Source organism: Mixophyes fleayi, chromosome 6, assembly GCF_038048845.1.
Source record: "Mixophyes fleayi isolate aMixFle1 chromosome 6, aMixFle1.hap1, whole genome shotgun sequence".
In the NCBI taxonomy this organism is placed as follows: Eukaryota; Metazoa; Chordata; class Amphibia; order Anura; family Limnodynastidae; genus Mixophyes; species Mixophyes fleayi.
This window is the reverse complement of record NC_134407.1, coordinates 84,261,314-84,281,758: the sequence shown is the minus strand read 5'-3', so window position 1 is coordinate 84,281,758 and position 20,445 is coordinate 84,261,314. Positions and strand designations below refer to the sequence as shown.

General features: G+C 39.4%; 1 protein-coding gene across 1 annotated transcript; it reads right to left on the bottom strand.

The window, feature by feature from the left end:
* Nucleotides 1-6,775: 6,775 nt before the first annotated feature.
* LOC142161404 (uncharacterized) lies at nt 6,776-19,982 on the bottom strand. Its single transcript, XM_075216984.1, has 5 exons — nt 19,677-19,982; nt 15,231-15,397; nt 10,254-10,439; nt 10,048-10,171; nt 6,776-8,511 (listed from the first exon to the last, which is right to left on the bottom strand). The coding sequence occupies exons 2-5, from the start codon at nt 15,300-15,302 to the stop codon at nt 6,860-6,862; spliced, it is 2,034 nt and encodes a 677-aa protein (XP_075073085.1). The 5' UTR covers nt 15,303-15,397; nt 19,677-19,982; the 3' UTR covers nt 6,776-6,859.
* Nucleotides 19,983-20,445: the final 463 nt, after the last annotated feature.

The window sequence follows — 20,445 nt, the reverse complement described above, 5'->3', positions numbered from 1 at the left end:
TATTTGTTAGGCGCCACAAGGTATCCGCAGCACCGTACATGGTACAAACAGTTGACTATACAGGGTAAAACAATACAGAACAATAAACACAAAGTACCAGAACTTCAGAAACTCCAGGCAGGCAAATATTGTAAAGACGGATCGGAAGAACAGGTCTGGAGACAGGAGGGGAGAGGGGCCCTGCTCATACGAGCTTACATCCTAAGGGAGGGTAGACAAAATCAGGCACAAGAGGGAGCCAGTGAAGCAAAGGGGAGAGAAAAAGGAGCCAGTGAGAAACAGAAGAGGTGAGAGGTTAAGTGGATGGTTGGTAGGCCTTAAGGAACAGGTGAGTTTTAAGTGCCCGCTTGAAGGAGCACAGATTGGGTGAGAGACGGATGGAGCGAGGGAGGTCGTTCCAGTGAAGGGGGGCAGCTCGGGAGAAGTCTTGTATTCTAGAGTGCTCTCCTCCTGTTCTCCACCACCTTAACTCTGCTCTCCAGCTCCTTGTCTCTTCCGTGAGGCCCTTCTACCCCTCTAGCTACCACGCTGGGGCTCTCGCCTGTCATCTAGCTGTACTTTGAGCTTCTGAGTTACTGTGCTTTTTGTTAACTGTTCCGTGATGTCTCACCCTGTACTGTATTTCTGTCTGTCCCTGTACGGCGCTACGGATACCTAGTGGTGCCCTATAAATAAATAATAATAATAATAATAATAGAGTGGGAAGAAGTAATCAGAGTGGAGGAGAGGCGGCGATCATTGGTTGAGCGCAGGGAGCGGGCGGGAGTGTGGATGGAGAGGAGGTTAGAGATATAAGGGGCAGTAGACTGGGAGAGAGCCTTGTAGGTGGTGGTGAGGAGTTTGAAAAGGATTCTGTAGGGGAAGGGGAGCCAGTGTAAGGCAAGACAGAGAGGGGAGGCAGAGGAGGAGCGGCGTGTGAGGAAGATGAGTCTCGCAGCCACATTAAGTATAGAGCGGAGGGGGGCGAGGTGGGAGCAGGGGAGGCCAGTAAGGAGGAGATTGCAGTAGTCGAGGCGGGAGATGATGAGAGCATGGATGACAGTTTTGGTGGCATCTTGAGAGAGGAAAGGACGGATGCGGGCAATGTTACGGAGTTGGAAGCGACAGGCTTGGGCAAGGGATTGAATGTTGGGGGCAAGAGAGAGAGAGAAGTCAAGAGTGACTCCTAGGCAGCGGAGTTGGGTGTTAGAGGAGATAGTGAAGTTGTTAACAGTTATAGAGAGGTCATAGTGGGAAGGGCGTCTGGGTGGGGGAAAGACAATGAGTTCAGTTTTGGAGATGTTAATTTTAAGAAAGCGTGAAGACATCCAGGAGGAGATGGCTGAGAGGCAGTCAGTTACACGAGATAGGAGGGAGGAGGAAAGATCAGGAGAAGAGAAGTAGAGTTGAATATCGTCAGCATATAGGTGATACTGAAGACCGAACGAAGAGATGAGAGCTCCAAGGGAGGAAGTATAGAGCGAAAAGAGTAAAGGGCCAAGAACATAGCCCTGAGGGACTCCAACAGGGAGAGGGGAGGGGGTGGAGGAAGAACCAGACGTGGATACAGAGGAGCGGTTAGCAAGGTATGAGGTGAACCAGGCATTAACAGAGCCAGAGAGGCCGAGAGAGAGAAGAGTATGCAGCAGGAGGGGGTGGTCCACGGTGTCGAAGGCCGCGGAGAGGTCGAGGAGGATGAGTATGGAGTAGTGACCCTTGGATTTGGCTGATAGGAGATCATTAGTAACTTTAGCCAGGGCTGTTTCAGGGGAGTGGAGGGGGCGGTAGCCGGATTGGAGAGGGTCAAGGAGGGAGTTGTCAGAGAGGTGTCTGGTGAGGCGGCTGCAGACAATCCGCTCAAGTAATTTGGAGGCATAAGGGAGAAGAGAAATAGGGCGGTAGTTAGGAAGAGAGGTGGGGTCAAGATTGGGTTTCTTGAGGATAGGGGAGATAAGAGCGTGTTTGAATGAGGATGGGACAACGCCAGAGGAGAGTGATAGGTTGAAGAGATGAGCGAGGTAACAATATATATGCAATATAATATGTGTAATAGTTGTTCCACATATTACAGAGAACATATCTGTGCAACAGAACAAAATGCACTATACAGGCATAGAAAACACAGCAAGCTTTACTCAAGACACCAAGCAGCAGAGAGTGCTATAGTAAGCTGACTCATTCCGGCGTTTCGGCATTCTGATAGTTACGGGTTTAACCTAATCCCCAAATATCAGCACCTAACTGTTGACACATCAACCACTTTACATTGCAATTTATTACAATTGTGGTTGTAATTAAAAAGAGGTTCCTTTTAAAAAAAATGTACACAATGTTTAATGTTTGATATAAATATAAAATAAAATTTCCAAAAAAAAAATATTTTATTTTATGTGAAGTGTATTAAGAAGATGTATGTTGTGCATATTTAGTGAGTGTTTTAAACGAACTATGCTTTTAGAACAGTTTAATTGTTGTTATTTAGCTAGCTGGTTTGGATTTAAACATGACCCTGAGCTTACTTAAATTTCAGCAAGGAGTTAAGATAAAACACAACTTAACTATCCGACAGATCCAGAGGTAACGCCTACTCTTCTCAAATCAGTACAAATAACGCCTACTCTTCTTAACTTATTTAATATCTCCGCCCATTCCCAAACTTTTTTTCTAAAGTGGTCAGAAGACTTCTTAAGTGCAGTTACGATAGAATTTCACTTAAACTTAAGAGAATCTTAGCTTACGCAACGGATTATAATGGATTTACAGACTTATCTTACGTTTCTGGGCATGCGCAGTGACGAATTGTGTAACATCCGCAAAAAAATGGCAGATCCGTTCCTTGATGAATCAGGCCCTCTGGTTCTTAAACGATATTCCTGTCTCAGTATGATGAAGCAAGTTTGATATCACCTTAACCTGTCTGTCCCCCATTTCTCATTAAATGTGGAGCATAACATACTTTTATAGTCCTGTTAGTGTTCCCCAGCTCACCGGAGTGCAAGTGCATTCTCTTATTACATGGGGATAAAGGGACATTGTAGTCATGCATAGATAGGTGACTTTTCCCCTTTGTGTTAACCATTGTAAAAATGTATATTGTTGATATTACAAAGATACCTTTATACATTTTCATAACTTGAAGCCAGGTGTGTTATGGGTAAAGTTTGTGTGGGGTTAAGTTCCAGGATACAGGTGAGGGGGCATTCATACCCGTCTCCTTTCTCTACAGGAAGACCAGATAAGCTGAGAGCTAGTTCTGGCTGAAAAAGCTTATAAAGGGTTAATACTGGGAGTATCCCGTAATCGTCTTGGCATTGCCCCTTAATTAACCTATATATGTCCGTTGTCTCTAACCAGACACCTTGGTGTCAACCCATCAGGGGACCAAGGGATGTATTATTGCGATGAGAAGGGATAACCCTGTATCAGCCCATTTTGACAGCTATCCTCAGATAATCCCACTATCTAATGCCACTCTTGACCCAGCTCAGTGTGGGAAAACTACATGGTATAGAGGATAGAGTGAGACCCAGGAGAGGTGTGTTGCCGATTTTGTTTTCATCCTGGGAAGAACTCCAGTGTTGAAGTCCAGGCTTCTGCTGGACTGAGCATCCTGCTGGTACACCTGCAGCTCAGAAGAACTCTGAGGAATCAGGATGACTGAGGGCTTGACCCCTACTACACTGCTACAGGAGAGATTGTCAGGCTGAGTGGCCAGGATTCAGCAAGTCAGGACATCCAGGTGACTGTAACTGCTTATGCTAGTGGGGTAAGGGACAGAAAATGGTAGCGTTTTTATTATAATAAAGGTGCTGGTTCACCTTTCTAACTGCATTTCTCTGAGTGACTATATGATCCCCAGAAGGTAATGGGTATGGTATAGTATCACACTGTGTATGCATATCCAAAAATCATTGCTTCAGAAATAGAGTGACTTGCTATTCTTTACCTTGTAAGAGCAATATATATGCAGAAGACTGTCAAACTATTGGAAAGTAAAGATGATACCTAACCAACATGAATTTACAACATACCAAAAAGTTTGGAAATTAAGAAGACGTGTCGAAATAGAAGAATATTATGTATAACATATTCATATGTGCAATTTGTAGTAGTGGTTAGATTGCATTTTTACAGATTAGTGGAATATTAATATAAATAGGACCCAATTACATACCGCATCATGTGTTAAAAGTAAGATTCCAGAAACATGTAGGAAGAACACTGGACATAATTAACCTGGTCCACATTGCATTGGAAGGAACACCATATGAGCTGCTTGTTAATTCCTGGCATATGTAAGTGCAACATTTTCACTTTCAATAAAAAAAGTTCACTTAGTCTATGTAACATTTTCCTTACTGTAGTGTCCATCCACTAGTATAAAAGAATAAATGAAATAACTTAAAAACTAGAGAGACTATTTTAATTTCAGAGCAAGTCACCTATGGAGCCATGTGAGAAAAGTGAAATAGTATGTCTATTTTTATTTTCCATATAAAAAAGAAAAACTCTTAAATTCATGCGGCATACAATGAAAAGAAAACAACAATTTAATATTCACTAAAATAGACATAATTAATATTACTTATATGTTTCTGGTGTACTATAAAAAGGTGGTAGTGGAAAAAAAAAAAATCTTTCAAACCAACTTATAAAACATGTTATCGCCTTAGTTTAACATATAGACAAATGGATTAATTTCTGTTCACACCACTGACTATTTTTATAGACTTTTCACTTCTGTAAGAAATACTTTGTTTTGGATAAGAACCTCGCCGTTTGTTTCACCTTTTCTCCTGAAAAGAGACGACTGGGAGCAATTTCATAAATAGCAGTCAGCCAATAGGAAGCCAGCACAAGACACTAGTTGACTCCAAAGCTCACAGCCTTCATTTTTAATATTCCCACCACACACTGCTAGATCTTATCAGCCTATTTGCTTACTGAGACCAAAGCAGAAAATGTAATGCTGACCACCATAGGAGCCAACTTTTTTAAATGATTGTGTGTGCGTGCATATATGTAAAATTGTTCAGCCAAAACATTAAAACCACCTGTCTAATATTGTGTAGGTCCCCCTCATACCACCAAAACAGCTCTGGTTCTTTGAGACATGGACTCCATAAGACCTCTGAATGTGTTCTGTGGTATCTGGCACCAAGATGTTAGAAGCAGATCCTTCCAAGTCTTGTGAGTTGCAAGGTAGGCCTACATGGCTCAGACTTGTTTTTCCAGCACATCACACAAAAGCTTGATCAAAATGAGATCTGGGGAATTTAGAGGACAAGTCAACACCTTGAACTCTATGCAAAATTTGTTCAGGAATGGTTTCAGGAACATGCCAGTATGGCAGGGCACATTATCCTGCAGAAAGAGGCACTGCCATCAGGGAATACCACTGCCATGAAGTGGTGTATTAAGTCTGCAACAATGCTTAGGTGGGTGGGTATGTGTCAAAAGTAACATCCACATGAATGCCAGGACCCAAGGTTTCCCTGCATCACATTGCCTCCTTCCCATAGTGCATCCTGCTGTCATCTCTTCCCCGGGTAAATGATGCACACGCACTCGGTCAGCCACATGCTGTAAAAGAAAACATGGTCCATCAGACTAGGCCACCTTCTTTCTACATGGTCCAGTTCCGGCGATAACGAGCCCATTGTAAGCACTTTCGGTGATGGACAGGGATCAGCATGTTCACTGTCTTTTATGAGGTTGCGCAGCTGCACTGTATTGCAACACCTTTCTAGCCAGCATTAACTTTTTCATCAATTTGTACAACATTAACTCTTCTGTGGGATTGGACCAGAAGTCTTCACTCCCCACATGCATCAATGAGCCTTGGGCGTTCATGACCCTGTTGTCCGTTATCCCTCCTTGAACCACTTTTGATAGATATTACCCACTGCATACCAGAAACACCCCACAAGTTCTACCGTCTTGGAGATGCTCTGACGTAGTTATCTAGCTATCACAATTTGGCCATTGTGAAAGTTGCTCAGATCCTTACGCTTGCCCATTTTTTCTTCTTCCCAAACATCAACTTCAAGAACTGACAATTCACTTGCTGCCTGATATATCCCAACCCTTGACAGATGCCACTGTCTCAAGTTAACCAATGTTATTCACTTCACTTGTCAGTGGTTTTAATGTTGTGGCTGATCGTTGTATAAAGTAGATACACATGCACCTACATAAACTGCCCTTTGGCAGTCGGAACAACCAGACCTGTGAAAGCCTTGATTCCCACAGATCCAGACGTTTAGTGATTGTGCAGAATGGATCCGTTCAAACCTCTATGTGGATATAGGGAGAGGTGCTTAATTTCACAGAAATGTTTATCTTCCGTAATTTTAAAATAGGAAAACTGAATTCTCCTGGTCCATGAGTTTGCTCTGTCTATAAAGGTTCCCTCATCCTTGGATAAAAAAAATGCAGTAGATCTACTGGTCTTGCTAAACTGTGAATACTAGAATATTGTCAAAAGTAAAGATCTGTGAATTAGAAATTATCTGTACCACGCCAAATATATTACAGTAACTCCCATCTCACATTCCCACACATAACATAATTGGAGAAGTCTGATGCCAGCTGCAGCATAAAAGCAGAGATACATCTGACCTTCAACATTAGTTTGGGAGAATGAGATCTACTGTTAAATACATGGTATGGATGGAGCTCTCTGACTATCCTGCAAAATTCCTGGAGCCATAACTATATACTACTTTCAGATTATGAAATGCTCAAAAGGAGTCAATGAATATGAATATATATATACACATATATATATATAATCTCAGTGCAAAACTTTTGCATTTTATTTTAAATACAATGAATTGCAATTTTATTTATATTTTGCACAATATGTAGGGGAAGAAAATCATCTGCCTTCATGAAAAGTCATCTGCTTCTCTCCTGCATGGACCAGCATATGCTTATTTAGAATGGTCTTTGAACCAAAAAATTTGCCACATTCTGTACAAGGCAAAGGTTTTTGAGGCATGTGAATTTTCTCATGTCGAACCAGATCAGACTTCTTAATGAAGCGCTTCCCACATTCAGAACAAGGAAATGGCTTTTCTCCTGAGTGAATTCGCCTGTGCATAAATATATTCGAGACGCTGGTAAAACATTTCCCACATTCAGGACATGCAAATGGCTTCTCACCAGTGTGTATTCTCTCATGTCGGATTAGATCTGGTTTTCTAGTAAAGCTTTTCCCACAGTGTGAACATGAGTAGGGTTTTTCTCCTGTGTGAATTCTCTCATGTATTACAAGATAGGAGGCGCTAGCAAAACATTTCCCACATCCAGAGCATACATGTGGTTTTCTACCTTTACATATTAATCTGTGCTTGGCTAAATTTGAGCTACTAGAAAAACATTTCTTACAAACAGGACAATTATACATCTGGATTATTTGGGGTGTAGCATAGGTTAGTCTACTGTTAAAGTTCTCATCGTATGAAGTGCAACTTATTATAGATAGGTTTGTATTAATTTTTTCTATATTACTGGTGTCTTTATTGTAGTCTTCTATGTTAATAGTGGCATATGCTGTCGGTGTATGCTCTGGAGGTGTACAGATATCTGCAAAATTCCCTTCTTCCCACTCTGTCTTAATATGAGAAGTGGTAAAGGGTGTTTGTGGATAATTATCTCTGTGAGTTAGACTTCTGTCCCACGGTGTTGTGTTGCATTTACCAGTAGAGGGTGTTATTTTTCTCTGCATATTTTTTGGAGGTACATACATATTTTTGAGTGCCAGGCTCCCATCTTCCCATGAAACCAGTTCCTTCTTAATATTATTTAAATCTGCTTGTGTTAATTCTGTGGGTGTATAAATGTTGGTGTACATTACATTTTTGCCCCATGATGTGGGTAGGTCTGCGGTTTTGTCCGTTGTATATGGTTTCTGTCTATGCTCTATGGGTGCATAAATGTCTGTACAGGTGACATTACCTTTATCACATAAGGTTGAGACTTCTATAATACAAGTAGATGTATATTGGGTCTCTGTATGACTTGTGGGTGTATTACTTTTTGGGTCTGTTAAGTTTGTGTCCCATAAATTTGACTTGTCTGCAGTATTAGCAGATTTGGGTCCTGCAGGTGTGTAAGTATTGTTGCCTGTGAGATGGTCTTTTTCACATGAGTCCATCTCACTTCCTGGTTGAGTAGATGTAGTTTGTATCTGTTCTCTCAGTGTGTAGAAGTCAGAGCCTGTATGATTTCCTTCATCAAATGATTTGGAAGTTTCAGACGTTTCTTTCATCAGAGTATGGTCTCTTTCATGAAAAGAGCATTCCTCCTCTTCAGCGTGTGTAGCTTCTGTCTGTGTATATTTTACAGACGTAGAAATATTAGTGACTTGGAGTGGTTCTTCACATGAGTCGAATTCTTGAGCAACCTTATTGACACTGTTCTCTGCTTTTGGATCAAATGCTGTTAAGTTTTCATCTTCGCATATGCAATCAGGTGATAACGTATGCAAATTAAGTGCCACTGAACTGTTTTTGGAGCTTGAGAGATCTGGAAAAAATTGCACATTGGTTAGAATTTGAAGAGCATGCATCAAATACTATTTTTTTTTTATTGTTCTGAAAAGGTACATTAGTAAATTATTTTGTAGAGCAAATTTGCAAAATGCACGCCTCATTTAGGAGTAGAAGCAAATACAACTAAAGGGTGCATATTTGCATTGAAGGGGTGCACATGGAAGTTTTACTTTTCATTTCTTTGTCAGCGAACATACTGCCGACCTCTGCATGTAGCACACAAATACTGGACAGCTTTATTTTTACAATTGAATTTAGAGGTATGATTGGATGCACCCCCTCCCAACACATCTTACATGTAATCTCCTGCAGCTCAACATGGTCTGGTCAAGGTGCAAAATTGCTCCTTCTAGCTTATGTTTACTGTAAATGAAGCCCTAATTGTGTAGCATTAACAGTTTTAGTGTATATCCTCTAAGAGCCTAGTATAATTTTTTTCTTGAAGAGATAAAACAAACCCGGCATTCCCTTGTGTTCAGATTTTTCCAGGACACAAACTTTTTTTTTCTCCAAAAGATATGATTAACTCATAATGCTTATTTCCCTTAATTCAGACTCCTGATGCACCTCATTAATAAGAGAGGTGGGAATGGATTCCTATAACTGTTCTACCTTATTTGGGACCTAAAAAGAAAATGAGGAGGGGGGATTTTACAGCTTGAGCAAACTTCAAGTCATATGGGTGTCCCCGTTTTTCATTTAAAGAGGGACTAACTTTGTATATTATAATAAGAGATGGTAAAAGCCCCTTTTGTACACCGTCCTCATCTCCCCTTCTCAATCTTTTCTCCCCTTATCAATCTTTGAATGCCTTTAGGAGCACTCAAGCAACTACCTGCTGGGTTTGTGCAGTTTGTTTTATGGGGCATTAAATTGTAAATGTTTAGATTTTGGCAAATAAATATATGTGGAATATGAGATTGGGATGACAGGACGTATTTTATGTACACTGACTTAAAACATATATATTATTAGCAATATAGTAATGTACTATCAAAGTATAGCACATTAAAACCAGCTAGAGATGGCAAGGGATCTGGGGGGGAACAGGACTAGAGGAACTCTGTTAAACACTGCAAGCAAACATGCTTTTGCCAAGACCCAGGAGCAGTGCAAAGCCTGAAATGATTGACGTTATCATTAACCACAGGTATAAGTTTGTAAAAGTATGTTTGGTAATCAATATTAAAATAAGATGCTGATGCTCTGAGGATACGTTTTAGGTAAATAATCCCTTTAATTCATATATAGGCTCCTGTGTACTGAACATTCCATGACCAACCTTTTTCACCATAACATACAAAGAAGACATTTTTGAAAAGGGCCTATTGCCTTGGTACTTTGTCTGTTACTATTACAATAATATAATGTCTTAGGAGATGTTTTTTGTTTTGCTTATTTTTTTCTTTAAGTGTCCAGCCTACAAGATAGTCCCAAATATCCATCTCTGATCTGGTCATTATATCATTATGTGCTACACAAAGATGATGATGATTAAACTTGATCTTACCTTTTGAACAGGGAGAACGGTAATTCTCCATCATGATGTCCTTGTACAGCTCCTTGTGTCCCTCTAAATACTCCCACTCCTCCATGGAGAAATAGACAGTGACATCCTGACACCTTATTGGAACCTGCCACACACAATGATACAGTCATCACCCAGACACATCCCTTGGTGTTACTGTATAATGTCACATTCCCAGCAGTGCTCACCTCTCCAGTCAGTAGCTGAATGATCTTGTTGGTGAGTTCTAGAATCTTCTGGTCATTGTTTCTCTCATGTATCAGTGAGTGAGGTGGAAGCTCCATGATCGGAGACCTGCTCAATCCTTCTGACACATGGGGACTACTGCTGCTGGGTGTCACAGGCCCATCCGATTTTTTCACAACTGTGTAAACCTAGAGAAAGAATGCTTAATATATGTAAAAGGTCAGAAGTTAAAACAATGTGAAACAAGTTGGATGTATGGACTTTGTTTTGATGCGTTTTTCATCACAATCTTCCTGCAACAGTGTGATAGGATCCTCACTACACTAGTTCTTTCACTAAGTAAGATATGACTTCCTGTTTACCTCCATTCCTCACATCTTGACACTACCGCTGTCTGTGTGGCTGGCTGCGGAGTGGGATGTGAGGTGTTTGGAGTAAGGTTAAAGCCCAGAGGAGTAGGAAACTTGTGGAGAACCACAAGTTATCTAATAGTGATTTATATAAACTGCTGCATAGAAAACTTGTGGCTATTCAGTTAATGTAGAGCTACAAGTCCCAGCATGGATGGATTTGCAGTCCCAAAACTGCTGGAGAGCTACAGCTTAACTTAGCAAGATTCTATAGAACACTGTTAGGCAATAGGTGGCTGTCCATCTGTTGTGGAACTACAAGTCCCATGATGCTGAGGCTTGTAGCTCTGCAACAGCAGGACGGGTTGGGTACTAAAAGACGATGCTGTAACTCCCGACAAGAGTTACAGCAACATCTTTACTGCCAATGGTTATGTCCCCTACATACTATTAATCCCGAATGGTTAAAAACTTACTTGGAGTAAACGCGATTCATTACTCAGCCCGGCAGCACATAATCACGCAGCTCTGTACGCCAACAGCAATATTAGTACAGTTAAAAGAGGCGCCCTCTGTGCAATGTTTATTAGTAAGGGTTACATAATGTAGCCTTAAGCAATTGCACAACTGCCCCCTTAACTGTACTAATATTACTGTCGGTGTACAGAGCGACGTCATTATGTGCTGCCGGACTGTGTAAAGAATCGCGTTTACTACAAGTAAGTTTTTTAAACATTCAGGATTAATAGTTTGTAGGAGACATAAACATTGTCAGTAAAATGTTGCTGTAACTCTTGTCGGGAGTTACAACATCAGGAATTTGACTACCACCGAGCAGGATAGCCCCAAGTAGCCTAAATGCTGCATAGCATGTCTGTATAGCATGTATGTTTTTTCATCTGCGTATTTTGAGAAGGACAGTTGGCACTTGACTACTTTGAGTCAATAACAGAAGATTTTTAAAGGTTGTCTGAACTGGGGCATAAAGGAGCTATAACATGGGACCCCACATTGATGCTTATCCAATCCAAGCAGTCTAGATTTCACATGTAAAGATACATGCAATGAATGTACGGCATGTATGTACTGTGGTATCAAGTCTATTAATGTTTGGAATTGTGCAGGAGGGATACAGCACCATCCACCCGAAAAAAAGCCACTCAACTAATGCCTTGGTGATGGTGGTGATTAACACTGCTTCAGGAGTCATTCCATAATACCCCATAAATGTTGGATTGGGTTCTGATGCAGATGACATTCCAAGATGAGAATACCCCCTTCACAGAGCAGTGTGGTTACTCAATTATTTGATTATTAAGTCTCCACATCTGAACCCAAATTAAGCATTTACGTAATATACAGAAAAAACACCATTGACTGTTTTTTGTACTACCTTTGAATGAGTGGACGACAGGTGCAGCATCCCTCTTGCACAATTCCAGACATTGGTACTCAATGCCACTGCACTGTCCTATTAAGCAACTTTATATTGGGGTTTCCATTTTTGTTCCATTACCTGTAGAGAATATTGAAGTGCAGCTTGTACCATGTCTAATATTGGATTATTTAACCACTGGCTTATTTGTTCTCTGTTTTTAGTTTCCAAATACTGCCTAATGTAGCATTGGCTGCTGTCTGACATGCCTATTTAATGTTTTTTCGGGTGTGGTTTACAAGCCAGCCCTTGTTAGATAAGCCCCTATATATGGAGGGGAGTGCATCCAATTTGTACTGTATTTTAATTGTGTTCGAAGCATATATGTTCGTGTAGGACTAGCAAACAAATAGGTACCCTTGATGCTGGGATGCAGGCTTAGATGTTTTGATCATAATATAAAACGAATACCTCAAGTTTTCATTTTGCAATGTGCCTCTTAATACCACTGTTGGCCCGAAAGAAAACTTTAAAGAAGACAACTATTTATGCACAATATTTTGAAAGACAAGAGAACAACTCTATATGTATTATCCTCAAAAATACAGGATAGTGATGGCAAAAAAACAACAACTTAGATTAATACATCAGTTAGAATTGTTTCAGTGTTAAGTGGGGACATTCAGGGTAAAGGTCCAAAATCCAAACTTTGAATCGTTCTCTCCACCTCTCAGAATAACACACACACAGACAATAGAAGACCAATGCAATACAATTAATCACAGGCAACCATCAATGTGATAGAAATAAGTCTAAAATTAACTACAAGACATTCCCCCCCACCTGACCAGAAACTGCATGTTCAGTGGAGATCAACAGTAAACTAAGCCCATGAACACTGATCGTATAAATCGATGACTGCATGTACACACAATGTACCACACTTAGTTGCATGGTCTTAGCTAGAAATAGCCCACCTGTCTGTTTGAGCAATAAAGTTTTAATGTTAAAAGATCAGTCAACCTGAGAACAATATTTTACCTAAATATAAAATATGTTCAATACTGTAATATTGCAGAACTGCATCTTTAATCTGGGATATTGGGAGACAGCTTTGAGTTTTCTGCTGACAAACAGGGTAGGGATGTACACCAATGGTAAGTACCTTTTATACCTGACAACTAAGGAATAACATTTTTGATCCTACATAATGCCACTACCTTACTGCTTTAACATAACTGTTGGGGTTTAGAAATGTGGTTTGAAACATTCTCAAATACTATGTTTTACAAGTCGTGGATTACGGGATTATATTTGATTTTTAAATTTTATTTGTATATAATGGGTAATGAAATTAAATCAACAAGGTATATATTTGACATTTTATGCTGAGATAAAACACAATGATTTGTCCATCTATTCTGAAGGAGTTAAATGTAAGCGAAATAATGAACTCATGAATGTAGACATTTAATTAATGACTGTGCTTTGAATTACATAAAAGGAAGGGGAAATTAAATGTTAATTAGCCATCTTTCACATGGATCAATTATTGTAAGATTAAAGTAAGGATTTCCCTTTAAAAATATTGGTATGTGTTCTAAAGATGTTTTCAACTTACGGTACTTGGGATAATAAGGACTTGATTCTTAGGAGCGGGGGTTGTGAGTATTGTAGCTGTACAAGACAGTGTTTTTTTGTACAAAATGTTCTTGTTTCTGAATTTAATACATGACACGGTGAAGATTAGTTTGTATCATGCATGAAGTCATCTTAAGACATAATGACTGTCAGGTTGCTTCAAAAAACAAACATACACACTTAACACTAAACATTACAAAGTTCTACAAAACAAAATGAATGTGATCTTTGCGGTGTAGATATTAAACAATTAAAAAGGAAATTTGTTTCTTCTTATAAAAGTACAATTTTAACTGTATTTCAATAAAGTTCATTAGAACTATGGGCAAAAGTCATATAGCATAGTCTTTATATATTTGCATTGGCAACTGCTATATCCCTTACACCAGCGGTTCCCAAAGTGTGCGCTGCGGCTTCAGGGGGCCACAGAGCTGTCACAGGGGTGCCGTGGCCAGGACAAAAAAAAAACAAACAAAACAAAAAACTTACCAATCTGGCGGCACCGGGGACCCAGCATCCTCCTCCCTCCTCGCTTCTCACTGAATGTCAGGTGTAACGTCATCCCGTCCGACATATTTAGTAAAAAGCAGCAGGAAGGAGGAGGATGCTGGGTCCCGGGCACTGCCAGATTGGTAAGAAGACAGAAGAAAAGACAGAAGAAATAGAAAAAAAAGAAGGCCAAGTATGGTAAGTAAGTAAGAAATGGTGGTGATAGGAAACAGCAATGGAGGGGCAAAAAAATGAAGGAGGAGCACACAGTGTGTGGATGAAGGAGGGCACGCAGTGTGATCCTGAAGGAGGGCACGCAGTGTGATCCTGAAGGAGGGCACGCAGTGTGATCCTGAAGGAGGGCACGCAGTGCGATCGTGAAGGAGGGCACGCAGTGTGATCGTGAAGGAGCACAGTGTGATGATTAATGTATATGTTGTTGTTTTATTTTGTTTGATCTTATTCCTCTTAATATTAGCTGTAAATTATTCTTAGACAGAAATATAATTGAAAATATATAAAAATATCCTTTTCCCTTGAATATGTGTATTATTTTTTGCAAACAACTTGCTAAGTATTTCTGTACCGACCTAAATACTTATTACGTTATTTTGACCCAACTACTTATAAACGGGACTGCTCGGTAATTATTCTGGAGGGGTGCCTTGAAAACATTATGGAGACTGTAAGGGTGCCGCGAACTGAAAAAGTTTGGGAACCATTTTGCCTTACACCGATTGATCATTAGGGTTGTGCTCCACTCAAAGGACAGAAAAAGTTTTTTTTATGCTTTACTGCACATTAGCCTTTAAATTAAACCATATCTTGGACATGGGTTTGTCCTTGTTTATTCAGTAAGAGATAAATGATTAGGACTTGCAAAAATGGTCTCACTGTCTGCTACCAAACTAGTCACAGGTCAACTTTCATCACTCCAATACATGTAAAACTAATGAAAATGATTGATATGTGCCTCTTGCACCATGTGATAAATTAGGGTTCAAATAGTTTATTTTGGTGGTTTGAAAATGGAAACTTTACTTCCAATTTGCCCTCTAAAACGGTCATTGAGTTTCATGTTAAAATCAGCTATGTCAATATGCAGTCTTCCCAGTATTCCTCACCTCTCTAGTCAGTAGATAGATGATCTCCATGGTAAGATTCAATATCCTCTCAGTCATGTGATCCTTGTCCATCGTGAGTAGATGTGTCAGGTACTCTGAGGTTAAACTCAAGACCTTGTAGTAGAAGGATGGAATATTTTACTCAGTGACTCCAAGGCAATCAAAATCTACAAGGAAAAGTTAAGAAAAACTGTAAATGGCAATCAACTATATCGACTAAAATGCAGGCATATACTTCTTCATTAAGTCTTGAATATAAACATGTAAAAGATACAATTTTATAAAATGATGCATGTATGTGTCTTAAAGACTAAGGGCCAGATTTACTAAGCTGCGGGTTTGAAAAAGTGGGGATGTTGCCTATAGCAACCAATCAGATTCTAGCTCTCATTTTGTAGAAAGTACTAAATAAATGACAGCTAGAATCTGATTGGTTGCTATAGGCAACATCTCCACTTTTTCAAACCCGCAGCTTAGTAAATCTAGCCCTAAGGGTTCTATGTATCAAGGCGAACATGAGAGAGAGCGGCAGATTCCACTTTTTCATCCACATTTGCCTTTGTGTGACCTGGCTGGAGGATGAATAGGCCGTTGCACTACTTTCTCCCCTCCTCCTTGGGCCAAAATTTCAGCAACCTCTGCTCTTTTTCATAAGAAATGGTGCTGCTCTGTTTCAAAACCGGATAACTGGCCTTCTATGTATATTAGTACATAGAGAGCTAAAGGTTTTCATACACATTGCAATTTTGCCAGCCAATCAAAGCAATTTATGCATGGGGTCAAAAAACTTACATATCCTGATCAACTTCCGAACCGGATCAGCCTGAAAGGCTGGGCATTCAGTTGGCAAAGACATGTTCTGACTGTGCATACCTCCAATATCTAATCACACAAACTACCTTCTTTCAGATTTGGCCATAAATGTGTACAGTGTGCGGTCTCATGCTTTCACATAATCACATTATTCCTTGGTGCTATATAACCTGGATTTCACAGTAGTGTGAATATTCATATAAAGAACTGTGGAAGATATCTTTATCTTTAGTGACCTATTAAGCCAGAAACTAAAAAATGTAACAATATATTCAAAAGTTTTTCATACTTTGTGATAGATATATATATATATATATTAGTTCTCGCACACACCCTCATTCCTTTTGGGTTTAAAAAAAATTAAAATGACTGGAAAAAATTAAAAGTCTTGAAACAGCTTCTTTAGAATGATGGAAATAACATTCTTAAGAAAAGATGTTCATATATTGCTACCCTTTATTTCCCCAACATGTATTCAAAGCAAAATTTGTGTAATGAAAACACATGTATGTAAGACTATCTACAATACTGATTCAGAGAGTGACAACAATTCCTGTACAAGTAGGACAGTAAAGCTCTCACAAGAGTAAGAACAATTCTGTCACAAGTGGACACTGCCACTTTCACAGAAACAGGAAAACTAATGTTATTTAGGGACTCGCCCTATTCTTGTCTTTTGATCTAGCAGCCATTTTGTCGCTTATTGCCCTTTTAGTTCAAAAGCATCAGGAATGAGGAGGCACAATGGGCGTCATTCGGATTTAGGGGCGGCAACTACAGGGTGCGAATATGTGCAAACCGTGTTGTAATGCAAGGAGTAAAGTTATTTGAAATTTTATTTATGTCAAGAAGAAATACCGCATGCTTTTTGCATGCAGCATACAAATAATGGGCAGTCTTATTTTAGCACTGTGATCTAGAGTTGGCTAAGGCTCCTCCATAAACGCTGTTAAATGTCAACACATTTTAAATTTGCCTGCCCCACAGTGCAACATGGTTTTGTCAAGGTACAAAATTGGGCACCATAGCGCAGTCCTGCCAACCTGTGGCTCTTCAGGTGTTGTGAAACTACAAGCCCCAGCATGCTTTGGCAGTACATAGTCAGTCGATGGCTGGCAGGAAATGCTGAAACATGTAGTTTCACAATTCCTGGAGAGCCACAGATTGGTATGGCCTGTCCTAGCTGGTAGCGATTTCACAGTGCAGATTTGGAGGCAGGAAAAAAAATAAAGCTTGATTTGCAGATACTGTCAGATTGATATACATTTCCAAATGCAAATGGGATGAGCAAACATGTCCTTATTTGTAAGCAGTGCCCTGCAGACATTAAAATATTCTTTCATTTTATCATTTATTTATATAGGGTCAGCATGATCTGCAGCAGTTTACAAATGGGATTAAACAGTAAAATGATCATGCAAAATGTTTAAGTGATGATCACTCATTTTTGCTCACGTCTCATAAGGGTGCTTGCAAAAATGAGCATGATTATCACTACCGTAATTGTCATTTTTCTTATAAATATAACACAACTTTTGCACAGACCACCTCTTGAGGTGTTCCCACCTCTCCTCACAGATAGGTGCGCTTCTACTTTGCGGAGAAATCTCCCATAAAAAGGAAAGTAGGTGGACACCCTAATGTGCATTGGGAGAAAGAAATCATCCGAGTGTTTGTACCACGAACTCTAAATGAGGCCTTCTGTGTTTAAACAATATCTCCTACTTTTGTCCCCTCTTTAGCCACATTACCTCAATCAGAGATTACACTGCATATAATATATCCAGGAATAGGAATAGCAAGTATAATTACAACCCTTCTAACTAGCCCCACCATATAGGCAACTTTCTTTTCTCTTATTAAAAAGTATAACAAAATTATTTGTTATATATTAAAACTAAAAATAATATAAAAATAATTGAATACAATGTTAAAGCTGCACTACCACCTATTGACATATTTTCTTTTATTAATGTGCTTACCCCAGCCCAAGCCCTGAAGGCTGCTATATACAGCCATATTTCCAGGAGATCCTCTGTTCCTCTCACATCCCTGGCTGAAAACTGGTAGGGTAAGCAGGGGACCAATCAAAAGCAGCAATCAAGAGATTGGATCTTGTGATTGGTTCTCCTGCACAAGCACCTCATCTGCCAATCTTTCAAAGTGGCAAACAGCATTGATTTGATGGTTCTGTATTACAGAACTGACAGAGCCCCAGAAAAGTGCTCTCCAGCTATGGAAGGGAAGGATCACATTTTCTACTATGGCAGTTTAGCTTTAATAAAAAATAATACAATGTTTATTTTCTAAAACACTATTACTCTTCTATTAAAATTAATAATATACCCCACTTTGAAACATCTAATATATAAATGCTTAGTGGCGTCTGTCTGTGTGTGGAAAAAAAACCAAACAAGTTGCAGCGCCACCTGCTGGGCAGAGTTATACACTGAGCTACTAAATTCTTAGTGTGTGTGGGAAAAAAAATTCAAAAAGGGCTGAAATTTGGTAGGGCTCAAACTCATTTTCGTGAGGTAATTTTACTTCATGAACACACATGTGTAGAGGCGTGCGTTAGTGTGTGTGTGTGTGTGTGAAAAAAAACTATTTTCTCAGAAAGGGCTCATCCAATTGACCTGAAATTTGGTATACTGACATTATTTGACAAAAAAATTAGAATAGTCAAGTCAGTTAACTTCCATCATCCCCCCTTCCCTCCGTGGGAGGGGTAGTAAAGGCTAAATTTACGAGTTGAGGGGTCAAACTCATTTTCGTGAGGTAATTTTACCTCATGAACACACATTAAAAAGGGCACTTGTGTCGGGAAGTAACGATCTTCCCCTGAGGAGGCCTGGGCTAGGTCCAAATGCATGACAAGAACCTTTTTAAGACCTTACGGGGGGTATTCAATTGTTTGTTTTAACGCGCTAAAACAAAAAAAAACGAGCGCTCTAAAAATATTACCGTTAATACGGTAATTACTCGCTAAATTTCATCTCGCAGCTCCCTGAGCGAGTAAGTACCGTATTAACTGTTTACGCGCGCAAAATTACCGTATAATATGAAGTTTTTTTAGAGCGCTCGTTTTTTTTGGTTTTAGCGTGTTAAAAGAAACAATTGAATACCCCCCTAAGTATCTTGATTTGACTAGAATGCATGAGTATCATGCACGGGTTAACTTGTAAGGCTATAAGAGATCACCACAGCATTTCACAACCTGTGTAAAACATGTGGCCTTGTGATTTTATATGGTAAAGGATCTTGGTGACTACTAATATCCTTATATTTCACAGAAGGTCAACATTATCCCATGTATGTTACAGATTACTGACTTATTGTTTGAAGCTAAACACATATTGAGCCTCTGTAATACTGATACAATGCATATGACAGTTCAGTCTCTATTGGGTACAGATATAAAATGCATTACCTATATAACTGATGCATCAATATAATAATGAACCTTCCTGGCAGAATGTGAACATGCATTAAAACAATTGCTCTATCATAGAGCCATATGTCATACACACAGTTTATATATGTGACATATCAAAAGACAATTCCCTTATACGCTAAGGATATACGTTATTACTAATCGACGTTAACTTATATACAGGACAGCTCATTTCTTACCTTCCAAGCAGACATTGGTTACAGAGCAGAAATCCAGACACCTCCATAACACTTAAGGAAATCACCCTGAAACACCACACAGGAAGCGATACCTCGCAGGATTGTGGGACTTGTAGTTTTCTATCTCTACACTTCATACATCATAGCACAAGAAACAAATGCACATCATATAACAACCAACTACATTTAAATGATATATGTTTCTTAATATAAAGAGCTATGCGATCCATCTGGAAGAACTATAATAAGTATAAAACAAATAACAACCCGCACGATGTGTCCCCATTACCGGAGCCATGATGGCGAACCACTTACATTTGTCTCAATGAAAATCATTTTACTGTAAAAATGGCGCCCATGTTTGAGTTCAATGTGCAGGGATGGAGACATATTTGAGTATACACGTCTACAGTGTCACCGCTGTTGTTTGTAAACGTGATTTAATGTCAGTGAGAGAAAGCTGATTATGCTTTGGCTCTTGGGTGTAAAGCAATCAAACTTAAAAGTTATGTAACTGAATTAAACATTACATCTAGATTGTGTTAACATCTTTTCCTGAATTCAAATATATACATTGTGCCACATCTTTTTAATTGTAAGTTATCTCCATTTTGCAGACAACACAGTATTTTATTGGTCCTTATTTGACTGTGGACTAAAAATAAGGTGTCCGTGACATTCAATTGACGTTTAAAACTAGCAGGATATTCAGTGAAATATCTTTGCCAAAATGGCGCTGGAGCCCCTCTAATTAAGACACTGAGGAACA